This window comes from Macrotis lagotis, chromosome 2, assembly GCF_037893015.1.
Source record: "Macrotis lagotis isolate mMagLag1 chromosome 2, bilby.v1.9.chrom.fasta, whole genome shotgun sequence".
NCBI classification, from domain to species: Eukaryota; Metazoa; Chordata; class Mammalia; order Peramelemorphia; family Peramelidae; genus Macrotis; species Macrotis lagotis.
In genome coordinates, this window is record NC_133659.1 from 278795391 (window position 1) to 278817225 (window position 21835).

Below are 21835 nucleotides of genomic sequence, written 5' to 3' on the forward strand. Positions count from 1 at the left end.
TCCCTAAAGGAGAACTATATTTCCTAAATTCCTTATCCCACTCAACCCAGAAATAAAGTGCAAATTAAACATTAACCTGATTTGTCTTGAAAGTCTAACTAAATTTGAGGTTATTGCAAATGTAGCATTTTTCATTGACTTGATCTTGTCAAGCTTTCCTCCCTTTCTTCCAAACAATAGAAAATTCTAGGCTTTTCAAGTCTGCGTTTGTCATTTCATTGGCCTTTAACTGCACTACATTCTTAGGCAGCTGCCATCTAAATTAGCTTCTTGGTTTTCTCAAATGATGGGATTTCAGTCTTTCCACTAGAAAACTATTGCACAGTCTGGCAGACTTTACAAATAGCTTTCATTGCTTCCTGAATTCATATGTATTATAATCATTGCTTCTCTTCTATCTAGTAAACAAGAAGCCTAGCTAACTCCTCTGTCAGATTAATTGGTTTACCTTTTGGTTTAGAAAAAAATGTCTTTCACTTAATAGTTGTAATGTTTTTTCCTGTTCCTTTCCAATTAAATTGACCTTTAAAGTATTGAGTATTTTTTTTTTAGGAATGGTCTCCTTGATAATGTGATTTTTAAAAAATCCCTTCCTAATCATTCTAAAATCCATTTTCCAAGAACTAGACTTAATTTTTTGTTTAGAAAAAGAAATCTGATTAATATGAATGTCTTGGAGGAATGGAGAAGCATTGATGTCCTTTAGTTTGTATTTAGCAGGAATTTTGAATAAAAGAAATCCATGTCCACTTTATATGAGACCATAAATCATAATTGCTCAAGAAAAAAAAACCATTGTAATCAGTGCAAGTATGTGCATGGTTTATAGTTTGCTCATAAGTTTTTCTTGTTCTATTATTCCAAATGAGATGGGTAAAAGACTTTCTTTTTATGGGCAGTAAAAGAAAATTTAGTGAAAGAACTGTCTCTTACTTAGTGTCCTGAGTTTAGGAATTAGAATGATTCTGAAATATCTGATTATTGAAAGGCATTGGTATTTTTAAAAATATGCTACATTGATCTCTTGGGTTTTTTTCAAAAACAATGCGGCTTCAGAGAGAAATCTTTCTTCAGTAATTTTTCTTTTCTTTTCTCCTTGTAGTATGTTCCAAGTCCCCTTTGCTGCCCCAGCAGAGCCAGCATTCTGACAGGAAAGTACCCACACAATCATCATGTTGTTAACAACACTTTGGAAGGAAACTGTAGCAGTAAATTATGGCAGAAGATGCAAGAACCATATACTTTCCCAGCAATCCTCAAGTCCATGTGTGGTTATCAGACATTTTTTGCTGGAAAGTACTTAAATGAGGTATGAAATGTCAATACATTGTCATAAAATATGACATGTATAGAACATGTACAAAGTTTCTGATGTCTAAAACTGAACAAACACTTCCCTGCTTTCCATAGGAACTCAGGACCTAGTAAGTTCTTTGCTGTTCTTTCTCCATACATTCTTTGAAAAAGCAATTTTTTTTAACTTGAAGACCTAACTCTGAATTGATGTCTGGACTTTCTCCATCTTTCCCTCATTATCCCACCCCAGCCCCCAGGGATTTGTATGAGTATATGACTTTAGCTATATCAGTCTCTTTTCCTCATTCTCCTGTTCCATTGCTCTTTTCTCCTCCATGCCTATACATTATAGAATTTTTTCATTTTTAGCTTTTTCTAAAGTCTAAAATCAACTTTAGCTGACTAGATAACATTTTTTTTAATGAAAAATCTCTGCCAAAGGTAAGCAACATGAAAGGTTAGTCACTTAGACTTCTGAAGCTTAAGACAACTAAGCTATTAACAGATTTTCTGTGCCTAGTTTGGAAAGAATCAAATCTTCCATAATTTGACTCTGCTTTCAAGGTATTTTATGAAATATTCTTACTTTCATCATAACATGATCTTACAATTAATGGTATTAGAATCAATTTAGCCTGAAGATTGGAATGTGGGGAACAAAGGGGATCTCTGGAGGTACCATTTATAAAAAAAACAAAGTCACAAATGAAGTAGGGCAGGAGGAAAGGCATTCCTTTACCCACCTTATTTATGATTGACCCATTTTTATTCAAGATAGAAACTTAAAGAGTTTAAAATTTAAAGGTGCAGGGGACAGAGCAAAAATGGCAGTGGAAGGCAGCGTTTCCCGGAAACTCATTCCCCAATAAACTCCAAAATCTGTCAAATGATGATTAACCAGATGGTAACAGGGTCGGGGAGACTGCAGAAATCTGTCTGCTCTCCCTGGGGCAGGACTCTGCTGTTTGCCCACACTTAGATCCAGGTTGCAGTTTGGCCTTCCATACTAAGATAGCAGGGACCCTCCTCACAGCTCCAGGACAGAGGGGAGTGCCTGTGGTCAACTACATATCAAAGCACAAGCAAACTAACATAAGACCTTGGAGGAATAAAGGTCCCAGTGGGGTGCCCCAAAAAACCCCAAAAGCAGTTGTCCCAGTAATACTCAAACTCAGGAAGCACCCCAAAAACCAGGCATAGGCTGGATAAATTAGTAAACAGGAAAAAAAAAAAGAGGAACACCATTGAGAAATTCTTTGTCTATGATCCCAAGAAGGATCAAAATACTCAGTCTGAAGATGAGGAAGTACAAGCTCCTGCATCTAAAGACTCCAAGAAAAACAGAAGTTGGACTCAGGCTAGGAGAGAGCTCAAAAAAGATTTTGAAACTCAGGTAAGGGAGATAGAAGAAAAATTGGCAAAAGAAATGAAATGCAGGAAAAATATGAAAATGAAGTCAGCAGAAGGAGATCAAAAAAAAATGCTGAAGAAAATAATATGTTAAAAACCAGCATAGGTCAAATGGATAGAACAGTTCAAAAAGTTATTGAGGAGAATGCCTTAAAAAAGCAGAATTGGCCAGATGGAAAAGGACAAAAGAAAGTTCCCTGAAGAAAACAAATCCTTCAGATGTAGAATGGAGCTAAAGAAAGCTGACTTTACGAGAAGTCAAGACACAATACTTCAACACTTCAAAAGAATGAAAAATTAGAAGAAAACGTGAAACATCTCATTGAAAAAACAACTGATCTGGAAAACAGATTCAGGAGAGATAATTTAAAAATTATTGGAATACCTGAAGTCATGATCAGGAAAAGAGCCTTGACCTCATTTTTAAAGAAATTCTACAGGGAAATTGCCCTGATATCCTAGAACCAGAGGGCAAAATAGAAATTGAGAGAATACACCAAATCTCCCCTGGAAAGAGATAAAAAAAAAAAACCCTCATAGCCAAGTTCCAGAACTTCAAGTCATAAAGAAAATATTACAGGTAGCCAGGACACAATTCAAATATCGTGGAGCTGCAGTCAGGATCACACAGGACTTAGCAGCAACTACATTAAGGGCCCAAAGGATTTGGAATATAATCTGGAAGGCAAAAGATCTCAATGCAACTGAGCAAAACTGAACATCCTTTTCCAGGGGAAAAGATGGACTTTATAGGAACCAGGGAATTTCAAATGTTCTGTTGAGACAACCAGAGCTGAACAGAAAGTTTGACCTTCAAATACAGGACTCAGGTGAAGCATAGAGAGCAAAGGAGAAGGGTAAAATATGAGGGACTTGATGATGATGATGAACTGCATGTATTCCTGCATAGAAAAATGATGCTGATAATACTCATATGAAACTTCTCATTTAATAGAGCAGGTAGAAGGAGCTTTTATGGATGAAGCACAGGAGAGAGCTGAATTTGAAGATATGTTGTAAAAATGGAGTCAGTGACTAAAAGGGGAATGTCCAAGGGAGTAAGAGAAAGGAGAGGTGGAATAGGCTAAGATATTTCATATAGAAGATATATGTATCTATATATTTTACAATGAGCTTTTGCAATGATATGGAAAGAAGGGAGGCAAGGGGTAATGAGGGAACCTTGACTCTCATCAGAAATAGCTCAGGAAAAAGCATATATACTCAGTAGGGTAGAGTAAAAAGAGAGAAGGGGGGGATGTAGGTGGTAGAGGAGAGGGTAGATCATAGGAGAGAATATTCAGATATAACACATTTTCTTTTTATTTCTTGCAAAGGGCTGGGATTGGGTGGCCTGTCCAGAACCACAGGGCCAGGTGGTTGCTGGGTCTCAGGGATAGTATATGGGCTTGGGGCCTCTTGGCCCCAGGACCAGTGATCAGTCTGTTGTGCCACTCAGCTATCCTACAATACATTTTAGAAGAAGGACAGAGTGAAAGGCGAGAGAAAATATAATATATGGTAATGGGGAGGAATGGGTGGAAGGAATTATAATCAGCAACAGTGGAAAAATATAAACTTATCATAAAGGCAAAGCAAATGGTATCAGAACGCAGGCTGAAACTCTTTTTTTCCCCCCCTTTCCTTTATTTCTCATGAGGGTCTATATTTTTTTGTGGGGGGAGGGGTATTATGCTTGCTCTTAAACAAGAGTATTTTAGTAATATATAAAAAAAATCGCTTGTACAAAAGTATTCATAGCTCTGTGGTGGCAAAGAATTGGAAATTAAGTAAATGGCCATCAATTGGGGAATGGCTTAACAAAAATGTGGTATATGTACATGATGGAATGCTATTATTCCATTAGAAGCCAGAATGGATGGGAATTCAGGGAAGCCCAGAAGGATTTGCATGGCAGAACCAGAGGAACATTGTGCATTCTAGCAGCAACATGGGGGTGATGACCAACCTTGATAGATTTGCTCATTCCGTTAATGCAACAATCAGGCACAATACTTTATTTTTTCTTCCTTAAGGATAAGATTTCTCTTCCTTATCACATTCAACTTAGATCAATGTTATACCATGGAAACAATGTAAAACTAACAGAATGCCTTCTGTGGGGGAAGGGAAGCAAGATTTGGGGGGAATTGTAAAAAATTCAAAATTAAAAAAAGTTTAAAGGTGCAAAGATTCTAATTGACATACAAAAAACTGCTTAAGTGAGCATTATTTAAACCTTGTCAAATATGGTTTTTGTTATTCTATCAGTTTGACTTAAGAGTTGAGCATAAAGAAATGAATTATACCTTCATATCAGTCTAATTAGGGACAACTAAAGTAGTGACTATTTGTCCATTTATCTGGATTATAGGCTCCATGCTTAACCTATTTGTGACTCTGCAGATTAAGTCATACTGATGTTTCTTGAAATAGGATTAGATTATCTGTGGCTACTTGATTATAATACCATGTCACTTATTTCTTCTAGCTATTCATAACTGAGGACTGTATAATTTTTCTATTTTTCTTTTTAGTATGGAGCCCTGGATGCTGGAGGAATGGAGCACGTGCCTCCTGGATGGAGTTATTGGTATGCATTGGTAAGTGGTTTGAACAATCATGTTCCTAAATTAACCTTTAAGAAGAAAATACTCCCAGAATGTCAAGAAATTTTGCATTGGGTTCATACTTTTGTAGATTTATTTTTACTTGACTGTGGCCTAGGCTGATTTTTTTTTTATGTGATTGGTTATTTTTTCCCTTTTCTTCTCTCTATATTTTCCTTTATAATCTTCCAATACTCTCCAAAAATCAGCCTTTCTCTTTTCACTGAGTTCTGAATAATTCAGGATTTGTTTCTCTAAAAATCTCAGAAATGACTCCAAATTTTTGTTAAGCTTATGAATCACAATTTCAAAAATGTAATACTGTATTGTCTTGGGTAACCGCCTATTCTCTGCCCGGTAGTAATGGAACCTAACCTGATTTCAAAAGGTTTTTCAATTTCTTTGTAAATCTGACAACATTTTTTTTTTTTAACCCTTTCACAGGAGAAGAATTCTAAGTACTACAATTATACTCTTTCAGTCAATGGGAAGGCACGGAAGCATGGTGAAAACTACAGTCTGGACTATCTGACAGATGTGTTGGTGAGATACTTCACTCATTCCCCCATGTGGTTTTTGTCCATAATTCAGCTATCTTAAGATCCAGAAAGCGCCAGACCTTTGTTGTTAAGGACAAATAATTCTCATAGAGTAACTTATTCTTATGTGTAACTAAGGCTTCTAGATGAAATTTTAAACCTCACAATTTTTTTTAATACTTTTAAGTTGTATGAAGGGCTTTCTGTGCAAGTCATACTTACTGCTTCTGAATCCTTTTTTAAATTAAGAAAAATGGGTGGCTAGGTGGCGCAGTGGGTAAAGCACCAGCCCTGGCGTCAGGAGTACCTGGGTTCAAATCCTGTCTCAGATACTTAATAATTACCTAGCTGTGTGGCCTTGGGCAAGCCACTTAACCCCATTTGCCTTGCAAAAATAAATAAAATAAGAAAAATTTGTTTGATGCAACTGCCCCTCCCTGTAAAACAGTTCTACAAAACCACTTTATAATGATGGTTATCATGGAAGTACAGGTAACTTTCAACAACTTTTGATTGTTGAAAAGAAGGATGATATACCAACAGTGTTGAAAAGAAGGATGATATACCAACAGTGACTTGCATATAGTCTTTATCCCAATAAATAATCTCAGTGGGGTATATTTTATTCCTCTTGTATCACCCAATAAATCTTGACATGTTTTCTCTAATTCTTATTTTTAACACTAATTGTTGCATTCATATACCAGTTTCTTCAGGAGTTTGTAGTATGACTTTGACTAACTTATGGGCCATTTTAGAAAAGGTGTAAACTTCTTTCACAGGGCATTAAAATAAGTCTTATTTCACTTTCTATGGGACCTGCTGGGTTCTAGTCCAATGCTTTTGTTGAAGTTCTAGTCCCTCATCAACTTCCTATTGGACATTTCCAATTGGATGACCTATAAATAGGTATTTCAAACCCCGAAACCTAAATTATCATTTTTACCAAACTCAACCTCTCCTTCTAAATTTCTTTACCTGTTGAGAGCACCATTCACACAGATAAGCCATTGTCTGCTCCTCCATTCTTTCTGTCTTCCATATCCAGTTCTTTACCAAGTCTTGTCCATTGTACTGCCATGACCTCTCGCATCTCTCACTTTCCATCCTCATGTATGGCTAACAGCTGCTTTAAGCCCTCAATCCCTTATGCCTATACCATTGTAATGGTCTCCTAATTGCTCTCCTTGCCTCAAGTCTTTTCTGTTCTGTTTCTTCTTCATCCTGAAGTATGGGCTGACTATGGTCACCCCCAGTCCAAAAGCTCAACATTTGTGCCTTTAGTATAAAATACAGTTATATCTGTTAGTAATTTAAAACCCTTCACTCTGATTCCAGCCTGCCTGTCCAAGCTGTTTACATTGTGGTCCAACTATACCAGCCTACCTACATTAGCTCACATGGTATTCCATCTCCATGCCTAGAATGTTCTACCTTTAGACTTCAGTCTTTTGGGATCCCTGGTTTCCCTGCTACCTATGTTCCCCCCCCCCCCCCCCCCAGAAAAAAAACCCTACCTGCTCTCCCTCTCAAAATGATCTCATATTCATTTTATTATTTACTTAGGTGTGTGTGTATGTTGCTTCTTAGAATGGAAACTCCATGAAAATAGGGACTATCTCACCTTCATTTTTGTAAACTCAGTATTTAGCATGTTCCTGGCACATCATAGGTGTTTTAATAAGTGTTTGTGGATACATTACATCTACAACATATTTCTCTCCAGGCATGGGCCATTAAGAGAGTAAGTTCCTTGAGGAATAGTGTGTTATACTATCTAGAATCCCTGAACTCTTTAATGAATAGATAGTTAATTCGAGAGATGTTTACATTTTTTGTTTTTCAGGCTAATGTCTCTTTGGATTTCCTGGACTACAAGTCAAACTCTGAACCCTTCTTCATGATGATTTCTACTCCAGCACCTCATTCCCCTTGGATAGCTGCTCCCCAATATCAAAAAAGCTTCCAAAATGTCAGTGCACCAAGAAACAGTAACTTTAACATCCATGGAAAGGTGAGGTCTCTATAGGTCTTGTAATGTTAAGCTTTTTAATTTATAGTTATAGTGGGCATGTTAACCTGGTTATTTTCCTCTTAGAACTTAGAATGTTAGGATAACTATTTGTGAGTAGATCTTTGATTCAGAAGTGTATAGGTTAGGCCTTGCATGTGTTCTCTCTCTCTCTCTCTGAGTTTTCCATGAGCAAGGAAAAGTTTTGAGAAACTGTGTGAATCCCAAACTATTCACTAGGGAGGCAAATTTCCTGTGTTCTTTACTCAAGTTATCAGTGTGGCTTAAAGTGCTAATGATTATTCAGTCTGCCACTAATATTCCTGGATACTTAAAATCACTGGTAACTTGACTGATATGAGGATAAACAGAAGAAGAGACAAAAGAGAGGGAAAAGTGAATGGGTGTCTGTTGAGGAGTCATAACTTTGAAATTTACTTCCTCTTCCTTGAAGTAAGATACCTGTGGCCAAAAGAGAATTCAGGTGCTCAAGTAAGCAAATTTACTGTCATCTTAAAATTATGTGATAAAATTAATTCTTCATTCTTTATAAAATAAAGGATCATGAACATGAAAAAGAGGAAATCCATGATAAGTTAAAAACTTAATTTCAGCTATTTCTCTCAATACTTTTTCATGGAAAAAAATTTTCCACTCAGCTTTATAAGATTATTATGAAGAAAAATGGCTGTTCTTTAAAAAATAGTCCTAGGGCAGTCACCAGAGTGATCCTGTAGTATCCAAGGGATTTTTTTACCTGGGCTAAAATGAAAAGATTGTTGACATTCCCTCTCTCTGCTACTGTTTACCATTGATGATTTTTCCATGATAACTTTTTTTCTCTTTTAGAACAAGCATTGGCTAATTAGGCAAGCCAAGACTCCAATGACTAATTCTTCAATTCAATTTTTAGATGAAGCATTCAGGAAAAGGTAGGCATTCCTTCTTTATCTCTACCAAGATGGTGTTTCAGGAACTCCCAAAACATTTACTCACTGTATATTAGCCACTACAGCTTCTTTGGGTGATATTGGGGCAGATGGGCATGATCTAGTCCAAACCCCACCATGAATATAAACAACTTTTTTTAGTAAAAGGCATTTTAAGACTTCTGGTCTGGAATAGTATCCTATAACCATACAGTCCCTGTCTTGGAAGAGAGCCCACCTATTAAGAAATTTAAATGACCTTATATGAAGACTTCAAACCTAATATCAAAATAAAATGTTTGCCTTTGAGGATTTTGAGTTTTTAAATAGCTCAAGCTAAAAAACAGAATGAATATAAAGAATACTAATTTTTAATTCCAGGAATATTTTAATGTGTAGTATGGTATAACAATGAGATTGCTATAATTATTTCTAATATGTATTTATTGAATTAATATCTATATCCTTCTAAGAAATGATCTAAAGTGGTGTAAAGGCCTATTTTAAATTAAAATAGTTCGTAGTTTAATCTTCTCAAATTCAATAAAGCATTTAAAATTAGAATTAACTAATTTATAAAAATAGGAGATAACAGCAAGCATTTTTTAAAATTTCATCAAGAGTAATTGATACTTAAATCAATAAATTTAGTCAAAATATCCATCTTTGGAACTCAACAATAACTAAAAATGTTGACCCATTACTTATCACATTCAGGTGGCAAACTCTACTGTCTGTTGATGACCTAGTAGAGAAATTGATAAAGAGACTGGATTTCCGTGGGGAGCTAAATAGCACCTTCATCTTTTATACATCAGACAATGGCTATCATACAGGTAAGAGACTGATTTGGTCTCTCTCAAATCATTGTGTTTCTCTAATTATTTGTCAAATATCAAGTTCTAAGGAGACATTGCCTCCTTAGGTGAAAAGATAAGAAGTACACAGAAAGAAATGACAAAATAATAAGAATTCCTTGAACTACCTGCAGGAGCAACTCTGAGGAAGAAGGGATCTTAGAGAGGTCTTGGGAACACATTCTGAGAGTAGCATTGCAGGAGGAGGGTCTCTTTGACAGGAACTATTTTTCTCTAAAGCTTTGAATAATGAAATAAGAATGTTTTGATACTCAGAGAACAGCATGAATCATTTTTACCTTTCTGTCTTGCTATCCCTCCCCCACTGGAACTTTTAGATAGAGCCAAGAGGAAAAGACAAAGACTGACTCATGTAAAACATTTCTGTGTAGACAGCAAGTGTCTGAGGCTCACTTTGCTGTAGTCTTGTGATTAGAGTAGACAGAGGAGGTAGACCATGTCTGAGTCTAGGAGTCAGGATGTCAGTCATTTATGTTTAATTAACTGCTTTCTGCCTAGTTTCTTCATCTGCAAAAGGGAGTAATAAGAGCACCTTTCTCTCCTGGAGGTTGGGAGGCTCAAATGAGAGAATCATTGTCAAGTGCTCAGTATATAGGGCCTGACCCATAGTGCTGTAGAAACGTTGACTAACATTGATGTTACTGTGTGATGGAAAATCTGGAGCATGATATTCTCCATTTTAGTGCAGGAGCCCCAAACTCTGCTCACCCTTTATCACTATTGATCTAGGGTAGGTCAAAGAGAGCCTTTTCCCTCTTCTCTTGAATGAATGATATCAGTTGCAGCCAGAGTTGAGTTGGGAGACCCATCTTCATGTGTTTCTGTGTTTCAGGGCAGTTCTCCTTGCCTATTGACAAACGACAGCTGTATGAATTTGATATTAAAGTTCCCTTACTGGTTCGAGGACCTGGGATTAAAGCAAATCAGACAAATCAGGTGAGACAATGACTAGCAAAAAACTTGTTCCACGGGAACGAATAGTGTTTAACATCTGCATCTTGGAGACTGAGCCACACAATGCTCATGAGTCCGTGCTATTGGCATGCATTCTCTCCCCCCCTTTTCAGGTTTATTTACATTGTCTTCAGAATTAGCATTATCAATGATTCTTCATGCCTGATAGTTTTCTTTAATATTAGCAGAATGATCACATGTCAGTTTTGTTAAACTACTTTTTCATTTTGGTATACCATTTTCATTTGTCAGATAGGTAGGTAAAAAGGCAACCAAGTTGTTGGTAAAATAAACCTATTATACTTTGCAATGTAGCACTTCATCTTAGTTGACAGGTAATAATAGAAAGCTCACATTATCCAAGACTCTTTCATGAATTTTCCTTTGTAATTCCCAGATATTAAACTGAAAGAACACTTAAAGTCAGAAGAGGAAAAAGTAACTCATGATATGTAAATGTGAATTTATCTTATAAGTCCTACGAGTCATAAACTAGAGAAATGCCTGATAAGGCCCCTTATGCTCCCAAGTCCTCAGGTCACCTAAAGGTATTCATGTAGTATAGTTTGGTTTGTAAAGTTAGAAATCCATCTAGGTTTGTCGCTCTTCAGGTAGTGTTTAGTATTCAGAGCTGATCTCTAGATCATTTTAATGCCTTTATTTCCAAGAACATGAGAAGCAACCACCACAGAAACTCCTTGAACCAAAGAGGAGGAGGATATGATGAAATACTCAATAAATATCTAAAAAAAATAAACTTTTAATTGGGATTCTCTTCATTTGGCAGTACAAAATATTGATTGATTCTATTGAGCAAAACTCAGCTCTCCTAAGAAGAATTTCATTCCACAAATAAATACTAATGAGACAAAGCTCTGAGCCTGCTGCCCTTTGGAGCTTTCTTTCAGTGATGGAAGAAGTCTGACCATAATCAGGCCAGGAGGAGAAGTTTGAAGGAGGGAAAAGAACCTGCCCCATTCACATGAGAGCAGTAAAAGCACAGAGATGAGGGAAAATAAAGCCAGAAGGATAACCCAGTTTGACCGGGACACAGAAGTTACTAGCTTCTCTCTTCCATTTGAAATTTGGTCACTCTTCTTGAAGGAAGATGATGTTTGTCCTTCATTCTCGAAGAAGACCATAATATTAACTCTGGTGGGTAAAAAGAATAGAATTGAGTAAGATTAAGATAGAATTGAGATTGTAGTAAGAATGTACTAAGTGTAAACAAATAAAACTACTAGAGACAAGAATACAAAGATGGAAGAAAGAAAAGTCCTCAATTTTCCAGTTTGATTGGGGGAGGAATGGTAAGACGTGTTGGCAGTAGCCTATAACATTTATACAAGGGACTGGATTGACTAGGACAAAGGACCACAAGAAATTAGAAGGAGGGCTCATTTTGAGGGACAGCTAAGGAGGAGCAATGGATAGAACACCAGCCCTGGAGTCAGGAGGACTTGAGTTCAGATTTGGTCCTCACACTTAATAATTGGCTAGCTGTGTGACCTTGGGCAAGTTACTTAACCCTAGGTTCATTTTCTCAGTGGGGTGGGGAGAGGGGAGGTCCTCGAGTTGAGGGAGTAGAATGAGGTTGGGAAGACTTTAAAGAAGTCTCTTCGGGCGGCTAGGTGGCGTAGTGGATAAAGCACCGGCCTTGGAGTCAGGAGTACCTGGGTTCAAATCCAGTCTCAAACACTTAATAATGATTTAGCTGTGTGGCCTTGGGCAAGCCACTTAACCCCATTTGCCTTGCAAAAACCTAAAAAAGTTTCTTCTAGGCACAGAATGCTGTGTGAAAAGAAACCCTGAACCAGAGCAGAAAGAGAACATGAATATATGAAAGGGGGCGGGGTTGGCAGAGCATCAGGAATGTGGAGGATAGAGGGTACTCTCCAGGGGTGTGTGGCAGAGGAACTGGACAAAATGCAAGGCTAAGGTCCTTTTCAATCAAAACTAAATGGAGGTGGAAAAGGATGGGGAAGTGCCAACTCATTTAGTATGTTCCAGAAGTTAGAGCTGGCTTGTGCAATTGAATATTAGATCTGGTTTTTGCAAAGGTCAAACACAAATGCCCTTCCTGGTTGCCCCACTTGAATTATCTGCACTGGAGCCAAGGTATTCCAGACATAGGACCTTGAGGTGGCTGTGTGAAGGTGTTACTGTTTCCTCTATTTCCTTGTTTCTTCAACAAATACTTAGCTTTAATTTTCTCAAAATAACCACTTCCATACAACTGCACCTGTGTCTCAGGATTTCACAAGCTCCTTTATTTCTTCAGTTCTTTACTTATTTAAGGTTTTTTCCTTCAGATTTTTTTTTTTTTTTGCCAGGGCATGGTTTGTTAGAGGGAACATTTTTTCTCCTGAATTTTTCTTTTCCTGACCGGTAGAAAATTAAGTTCTTACTTAACTATATCTTCCAGAGTCCAGAGGCTTTTATTTGTTCTTTGTTTTCCTTAGTTATTATGAAGGTATTAACCTCTGTAATTGAGTTTCCTCCCCCCCACGAAACAGGGATAAAGGAATAGTTTGGTCACATAATTCCTCACTGACGGAACTAAGACACAAACACAGGCTTATATGATCTCCTAGGCCTCCTATAGTTCTGAAGCTGATGACCTTGTGACTCCCTCTCTTGAAGTTTTTGTTAAACCACATAGTTTATTCTAATTCTTGGCCTATTTTAAGAGCTTGAACTAAGTTTTTGAAAAAGGAAACTATACTATTTGCCTTCTAACTCAGTTCTCACACTTCATACTTGGCATTCCCTGCAAACCATTTTTCCCTAACCAGCTTAGCTATCCAGCTAGGTCCAGATTAGTGTGAGTAATATATTCCCTGAAGTGATCACATTATCTATACTGCTGCATATTTCCATTGGACTAGAGCTATTATTTATCTTCTAGTTGTACAGATCATAATGCATTCAAACCTAAAGGGATGAATTAATTCTAAAGTACTGTTGTACTTTGGAAGTGGGGAGTTGATGATTGATAATCAGATTAAATCTGATTATTTTATTTGTTTGCAAAAAAGGAGCAACAGTATGGAAAGATGATTTAAAAGTTGACTTTGGTTGGTACTTTGTGATTTGGCATAAATTTTATGAGGGTCCTACCCAACCAGTTATGTTTGAATCAGAGATATAAATTGACACATTCTTATGTACTTAATTGAGATTTTCCATTTCCCACCCCTGCTTTTCTTATCTCTGATCAAATATCATGTACCTCTGTCTCTTATTCTTTGTAGCCTCTGATATTTGTCTGCATTTCTCACTGGGACAATGAGGAATGGCAGAGTAAAAAAGTATGGAGGACTTCCAGATTGTGATCTCCACCTGCGATAGGTCTTCCTGTTTTTCTCTTTCTCTTTTCTCATTTCTTTTTCCTAATAGTATTCCCACAGAAAGTAATTCTAATACAGCTCTACTGGTGTTGCTGATTCTGCTAAGGGAACGCTATTACTGTTAAGATCTAAACTGCTCCTATAACTCCAAGGTTCTTTCTGAAAAGTCTGATAGGAGATTGGTACTAATTCTGTAACTTGATTCTTTCATTCAGTTGTTATCTCTCCTCTTCCATGCCTCAAATGTCATGAAGTTATGACATCTTTAATTTCACAGATTTGTCCAGTATATGCTATTCTACTTTGGTCAAGCATGCTTGTTTACACATGAAAACTGGTTTGACATCGGTGTGAGTCTGTCTCCAAAATAATAATAAAAGTAACTCAAAACCAAATTGTAGTTATCTTTAAAAGCAGAAGCGATATTACCCAAAGCTTGCTGCTTTTTAAATTGAGCATTTGTCAATAGCCTCAGTAACCCATGAAGCTGTTGACTTTTTATTTTATTTTTTAGTGTCTTCATTTTGTTATGTGCATTCTAATATACACCAATTTCCAGCAGCTACTGAATTAATCTTAGATTTGAATAATGAAATGATTCTCCAAGGATAGAACATTAGCCAGCAGCTCCCTCCACTATACTGATAGCTGCTTCCATTTTAATTTGTTATCCAGAATGCCACAATGTTCCTAATCCTTTCTATAAGGGTATAGGGGCAACTTAGTATAGAGTGATGTTCTATCCTTGGAGAATCATTTCATTGATTCAAATCTTCTAGAAAACATCACATCCTATCAGTCAATCAAAGGAAAATATAATCTGATGAATTGATGCTTCATAAATAGACCTGTAGAAATACTGGCCTTTGTTCATATCTTTGCCTTTATTACCTTAAATTTAGAAGAATAAGTGGTAGCTAATTCTCTAGTAGCTCTGGTTTCTTCCTAGAATTAGAAGGCTATCGTTTCTTTTCAGTAACTAATGAAATATTTTCTTTGATTCATGGTCTTTTTTATCTGCTATTTTTTTTAACAATTTTGCTCATACTTTACCATATTTAAGGTGCTTATTTCAGACTTAGTTCTAGGTGAGGTAGGAAAGGAGTTGCATGCAGTCCATAATTTTGAAGCGCTTACAAAATTAACTGGAGCAAGAAAGCTGTTATGATGTAGCAGAGCTTCCTCATGCAAAGGAGTGATGTTTGTCTCCCCCTAGTTATATTGCGAGACTTTGTACTTAGTCTGATGTTTTGGTTCTTACACTATTTTTTGAACTTCCTTACTGAAATTTCTTTCAAATCTTATGTCACATTCCTTTCACTAGTCTTAATTCTAGTAGATTTTTTTTATTTTAAAATAATGATTTAGCACCAGCTACACTTGTTTCTGGCTCCATATATAGTATGGGGGGGGTATTTCCTCCCTGCCTCAAATACTGTCCCATAAATTGTTCTAGGACTATTGTGAGCAGCTTATAGAAAGTCTTCCAAGATGACTACTTTTGGGGGGTGGGGGGAGCTGGACAATGTTTCCATGAATTCTCATTTTTTACTTCCTCTACTCAATTAAAACAAAAACAAGTATATGGTAGTGTTGTATAAGTATTGGGTGCAAGAAATACTTCTTGTGGATCAGCCAAAGCATTTAGAAGCAATACCAGACCTGCTTTGTCTCAAAGTGAGTTTTCTTTCTGTACCCCTAGATGCTCGTCACCAACATTGACTTGGGTCCCACTATTTTGGACATTGCAGGCTATGATTTGAACAAGACCCAAATGGATGGAAGGTCCCTGTTGCCCATCTTGGTAAGTTATCATTTCTATGAGGGTGATTGTGAATACAGAATAATTAATCTGTACGTCTCTTAAGTACCAAACCCTCTCACCTAGAGGTTACTATGAAAAAACTTATAAAGTCATATCTGTCTTCTGATTCCCAATATTTCAGAGACCTAAGATTTCACTGGACAAGTACTTTCTCCACAATACAGCCTCTTCCGTGTCCATAGATAAGATGATCTTTGAATTGCCATGACCATCCTTCTAGTCATGCGCTTTTCTGAATTTAATTTGGACATTAGATGACTCATTGCCAGTCCTTTAGTCAGCATTTTGTTTCCTTGCCATAATAAAAGCATCTGACATTAAGCTTTAAGATTTTCAAAGTGTTTTTCATTCATTATCTATGATTAGAAGAGGATTTAAGTGGGAGTTGATTTTAATAATAGCTGATTCTAAGAGTTGTCGTTTATATGATATTTAAAAAAAATTTATTTAAGGCAATAGGGTTAAGTGACTTGCCCAAGGTCACATAGCCAGGAAATTATTAAGTATTTGAGGCTCCGGGGCCAGTGCTCTATCTGTGCCACCTAGCTGCCCCCATTTATATACTTTAAGGTTTACAAATCACTTTACAGATATGATCTCTTTTGATCCTCACAGCTGTCCTAGCACTGTTATCTGCATTTTATAGACAAGGAAACTGAGTCAGGCAAATGTTAAGTTGACAGGTCCAGTATTACCCAGCAGCTCCCTCCACTATGCTATTAGCAGCTTCCATTTTAATTTGTTATCCAGAATGCCACAATATTCCTAACCTTCTCTAAAAGTATAGGGGCTGGGCTTAAAGATAAGACCTAAAAGCCCAGCAGACCCTTTATTACTTGGGTGACCTTGGGCAAATCATTTAACCTGTAAGTTAGGGGTATACATTATTTTTTTCAGAGATTCAGAAAAGGAACCAGGCTTGAATACCTAGAGAGGTCAGTTATGCTACTTACTTTTCTGGCCCTAGAGCCAGATCAAGGGAGCTGAAACTTAATTTGTTGATTCAGTAGTGGATCAGTATCTATAAGTGAGTAAGGAGAGGAGCCCAGCAAATTTTTTTAAAAATTTATTTGTTAGGGGGTGCTAGGTGGCACAGTGGATAAAGCACTGGACCTGGAGTCAGGAGTACCTGAGTTCAAATCCGACCTCAGACACTTAATAATTACCTAGCTGTGTGGCCTTGAGCAAGCCACTTAACCTATTTGCCTTGCAAAAACCAAACAAAAAAAAATTGTTTCACACAATGATAGCTTTCATCAATCTCTTCTTTTGTAAGGTTTTGAGTTTTGCATTTTTTTCCCTCCCTTTCTATATAGGTTATAATATATATGTTAAACATATTTCCATATTAATCATGTTGTGAAAAAAAGAATCTGAACAAAGGGGGGGAGCTAATGAGAAGAGGAAAAACCATAAAATATAAAACATTTGAAAAATTGAAAATATTAAGCTTTGGTCTGCATTCAGACACCATAGTTCCTGTTTTGGATGTGGATGGTATTTTCCATCACAAGTTCTTTAGAACTGTCTTTGGTTATCTTACTGCAGAGATGAACAGGTCCATCATAGTTAGTCATCAAATGGTGTACAGCCAATACTTGTTTAATTCACTTTGCTACATTTTGTTAAATATGATGGCATTTATATACACTTTCTCTTCTTGTTTTATTTAACTTTGGGAAATATTATACTTTTTCCTTGAAAATGTCTTTAGAGGGGTTGGCTAGGTGGACACTTAATAATTACCTAGCTGTGTGGCCTTGGGCAAGCCACTTAATTTGCCTTGCAAAAACCTAAAAAAAAAGTCTTTAGATGCTTTTTATTTGGATATTGCTCTGATTTTTCTTCTTCATTGGTCTTTCACCCCAGACATAGTAAATCCCTTTTAGGGGATAGTGGTTTGGCATGCCCCAAATTATTTGTAATAGCCACTTGGCAAATATATTGATAAATTCTGGTGCAGCCTTTGCCCTTGTTCTAGAGCCTTAAACCACCCCACAATCACCCCCCTCTGTGCTTCCTTGCCTATTCCAATGAAAGGAAAGCTATAGTTTCTGACATTCTGAGGAGTCGCCATTAAACATTCGAGGTGTTAGATGGCTATGTGAAATGTTGAGGCTGTCTGTCATCTTTATGATGCTTTACTGAGCTCTCCATGTTACTAGCTGCCTTTCACACATTTTCATACTGGACATCCTAGAGGTTATCCAGCTAATTTGCTTTCTGCCTAGGGAACCCCTTCAAGTAACTCCTTTGAGTTACCCCCTTGTTCAGCTGGGTATCACATCTACAGTCATTTGCCAGGTCCTGTCAGTTGTACTCAACAGGATCTAATGTCCATCCCTTTCTCCACTCCCACCTGGAGTCTCGTTCAGGCTCTCAATCTCTCACCTAAACTATTGTCACCTCCTGATTGATCTCCCTGCTTCCAGTCCTTCCATTCCACACTACCCTCTCAACTATGGGCACTTTGGCTGAAGCTCAGGACTGTTGCCCCGGTGCTCCCACTTTAAAGAAATCCCTTCCTGACCTTTGGAAAGCTCTTTCACATTCTGTGAGTTAGCTAAGTGGGATTTCTTGCTCTTTGTCCCATATACCATATCATCTCTCTACCTTTGCATTGGCTTTCCCTCCAGCCTAAAATGTACTTACCCCTATTTCTGCTGCTTATAATTCTAATTTACTTTAAAACTCAACTCAGGGGTGGCTAGGTGGCCCAGTGGCTAGAGCACTGATCCTAGAGTCAGGAGGACCTGAGTTCAGATCAGGCCTCAGACACATAATTACCTAGCTGTGTGGCCTTAGGCAAGCCATTTAACCCCATTTGCCTGCAAAAAAAAAAGAACTAAAAAAAAGAACTAAAAAAAAACTCAACTCAGTCAGCACCTATTAGACTAGGATTTTCCTAATTTCTTTCCCCAACTTCTCTCCAAAAAAAAATCCATTTTTTTTTTGTATTTTGCATGCATTTATATTTTTCTTATTTCCTGTAATAGAATATAAGCTACTTGAAGGCAGGTACTATTTCATTTTTGACTTTGTTTTTTTGTTTTTTGTTTTTTTTGTGTGTTCTTTTGTGTTTTTTTTTTTTGTTTAGATTTTTCAAGGCAGTGGGGTTAAGTGACTTGCCCAAGGCCACAGGGCTAGGTAATTATTAAGTGTCTGAGGCCAGATTTGAACTCAGGTACTCCTGACTCCAGAGCCAGTGCTTTATCCACTGTGCCACCTAGCTGCCCCTATTTTTGACTTTGTTTCCCTATTGCATAGCACTGTGCCTAGGATAGAGTGAACACTTGTGCTTGAGTTACCTTTTTTGTTCTGTAGTGGTGTTTTTTGTTTTTGTTTTTTGTGTGACTTAAAATTTAGTAATTAGAAAGTGACACCAGTTGATCTGGGATCCAAAAGTAATTTTCTGCAGTCAAGTTAGTAAATCTGTGTTTCTTTTCCATGGTGGATATCGATTGCTTTACAGAGAACTATTGTGCTTTCTTTTTAGAGAGGAAACAATAATTTAACTTGGAGATCAGATGTCCTGGTGGAATATCAAGGAGAAGGATATAATGGCACTGACCCAACTTGTCCTGCTCTGGGCCCTGGAGTCAGTGTAAGCAGAATCAGCTTAATTTTTCCCCATTTTGTGTAATTTGGATTTTGTTACAAGTCATTACTGATCTAGAAATGTCCCTTGCTGAAACCTTTGATCTTTGATCCACTTTACTCTTCTGTGCCACAAGACTCTAGGAGAATATGGAAATGTGATCTTGTACACACATCAGTTGAAGCTAGTGGTGCTTCCACCCCTCCCACACTACCCCCAGTAGTAATGAGGTGCTGATCAATCCAGAGTTAAAAGAGTACCCCTTGTATTTGAAGGCTGACCTTTGTGAAAGAGCAGAGTACATCTACAACAGAACTCAGGACTTAAACCTGTACCCTGACTTTGCCAATGGACCCTATTAACTGTCCCTTGGGAGTCATTGACAATGGCATCCAGTAACTAAAAAAGAGAAATATGCTTGGAAGATGAGATAGTTTTCTACCTTAGGCTTTGGTGTTGACTGTTGGGTTTTTCAAGAATCAATTTCTTCTTCCCATTTGATATAAAATTCTTCTTGATATTAAATTATAGAGAACATAGAATAACTGGTATTCCCTCCTCCCAATGAGGGAGAAAGACTTTAGTAGTGAAAATGTAGTCTGTTAATAGTTTGACTGTCCAGTAGTATCAGCTTCCTCCCACTCCAGCCTTTTTGGAAAACTGCCTCTTGTGCCTTACCTTTATTATGCTCATCAGATGAAACCCCTCTGCCTAAGACTTCCTCCGCCACCCATCTTTAAGACTGGGTTTGATGATTGTGTCATTGCCCCTTTACCAGTAGCCTTGGGAAGAGACTGCTAAACTTCTATCACTATGAGAGAATGATCTTCGTTGTTTTTATTTTTAATCTTCTGACAGCAATGTTTTCCAGACTGTGTATGTGAAGATGCTTATAATAACACATATGCTTGTGTGAGGACAATGTCAAAGTCATGGAATCTGCAGTATTGTGAATTTGATGATCAAGAGGTGAGACAGACTGGTCCATCCTCTCCCCCCCCCCCCCCCCCCCCCCCCCAGTTTGTCTTATGCTGGTTCATTGTTCCTTGAGACAGCCCCTCATCTGTTACAGAGTAATTCCATGGGTATTTGGGAGACTCGGGGCTTGTCAGCATAACCAAACTCATTCCTGCATCTGTGTTCCTATAATGGAATCTTCTGTCCCCAACTAAATGAGGGGAAGATCCCCATACTAGGTAAATGAAACTACCCTCAGAGTGGAGGGTCTTTAACTATAATGAAGAGAGAGCCAGAAAGACCTAGGTTGAATCTTCTGACACAAATCATCCGTGACTGAACCTTTTGGCACTTCAGGCAGCTCTCTGAAACAGAATAGAGAAAGTGCCAACTTGAATCAGTACAGGGAGTTAACTCTTTAGGGAGCTCTATTTAACAGCAAAGTCATGGGTCCTATTTCTTACTCTCTTGAGTAGGAGAATAGCTGAAACCTACCCGTGTTTCTTTCTAGAACAATTCCTCTTGTGTTATTGCTATTATATGATCATTGAGGTGAAGCTGGAGGGCTTCAGTTCCATTCTCTGGGATGAAGGAATAGCTTAGTAGACATTGGTACAAATCCTGTAAAAATTCTCTTCCATGAGTTGTTGTGTTGGGGATATCTCCAAAATCAAAATAAGAATTTGCTCCAGGACTTTACCGTTGTACTATGTTGATAAATGAAATCAGGTTTTGGCCAGTATCATCATATATCTTTTTAACTGTCATTTCATCTACAAACCTGTTGAGAATTACATTTTCTGGATGTAGGCTGTGTACTTAAATTATGTAGAAGGAAAATATACGGGAGTGGCTAGGTGGCGTAGTGGATAAAACACAGGCCTTGGAGTCAGGAGTACCTGGGTTCAAATCCGGTCTCAGACACTTAAAAATTACCTAGCTGTGTGGCCTTGGGCAAGCCACTTAACCCCATTTGCCTTGCAAAAACCTAAAAAAAAAAGGAAAATATACACACTAGAAGAAAATCATATAAAATTATTGTGGAAGTTGGATAGCCATATGATACATGTAGTACAGAGCAAGAAGGACCCTTTGAATTCCCAAACCTACATCCTCATAGTAGTAACATTAGTACTTAATCACCAGTTTTGTACAAAGAAATCTAGTGGTAGAGTCAACTGGATCCAGTCTAAGCATGATAAACTATAACTTTCTAGTAAGCATGAGTGCCCTTGCCAAGTTTGAGTCTAGTAGTAACTGCAGTTAAAAAAAAAAAAAAACTCCCATTGAGTGGTGGTTACTACAACATCAAACATAAATTAACCTCAGGTTGGAGGAATTGGGATTTTTTTTTTTTTGGTTTTCCTTTACTTCATATCTTAAATATATGTATCATAATGAATAATTTTAGAGAGGAGTAGCCTGAATATGCTGATAATTATAAGTCATCTATTTAACACCTTAGCCAAATTGACTAGT

The 21835-nt window shown here is 37.3% G+C and overlaps 1 protein-coding gene across 1 annotated transcript in view; it reads left to right on the top strand.

Moving 5' to 3' along the window:
* Nucleotides 1-21835, top strand: part of GNS (glucosamine (N-acetyl)-6-sulfatase) — a 30329-nt gene that overhangs the window by 3184 nt on the left and 5310 nt on the right. The window contains exons 3-12 of the mRNA XM_074226217.1: nt 1103-1309; nt 5244-5309; nt 5760-5858; nt 7701-7868; nt 8715-8797; nt 9512-9630; nt 10505-10608; nt 15679-15780; nt 19298-19405; nt 20258-20368. Coding sequence (XP_074082318.1) covers nt 1103-1309; nt 5244-5309; nt 5760-5858; nt 7701-7868; nt 8715-8797; nt 9512-9630; nt 10505-10608; nt 15679-15780; nt 19298-19405; nt 20258-20368 — 1167 coding nt within the window. The remainder of the gene's footprint in view (nt 1-1102; nt 1310-5243; nt 5310-5759; nt 5859-7700; nt 7869-8714; nt 8798-9511; nt 9631-10504; nt 10609-15678; nt 15781-19297; nt 19406-20257; nt 20369-21835) is intronic.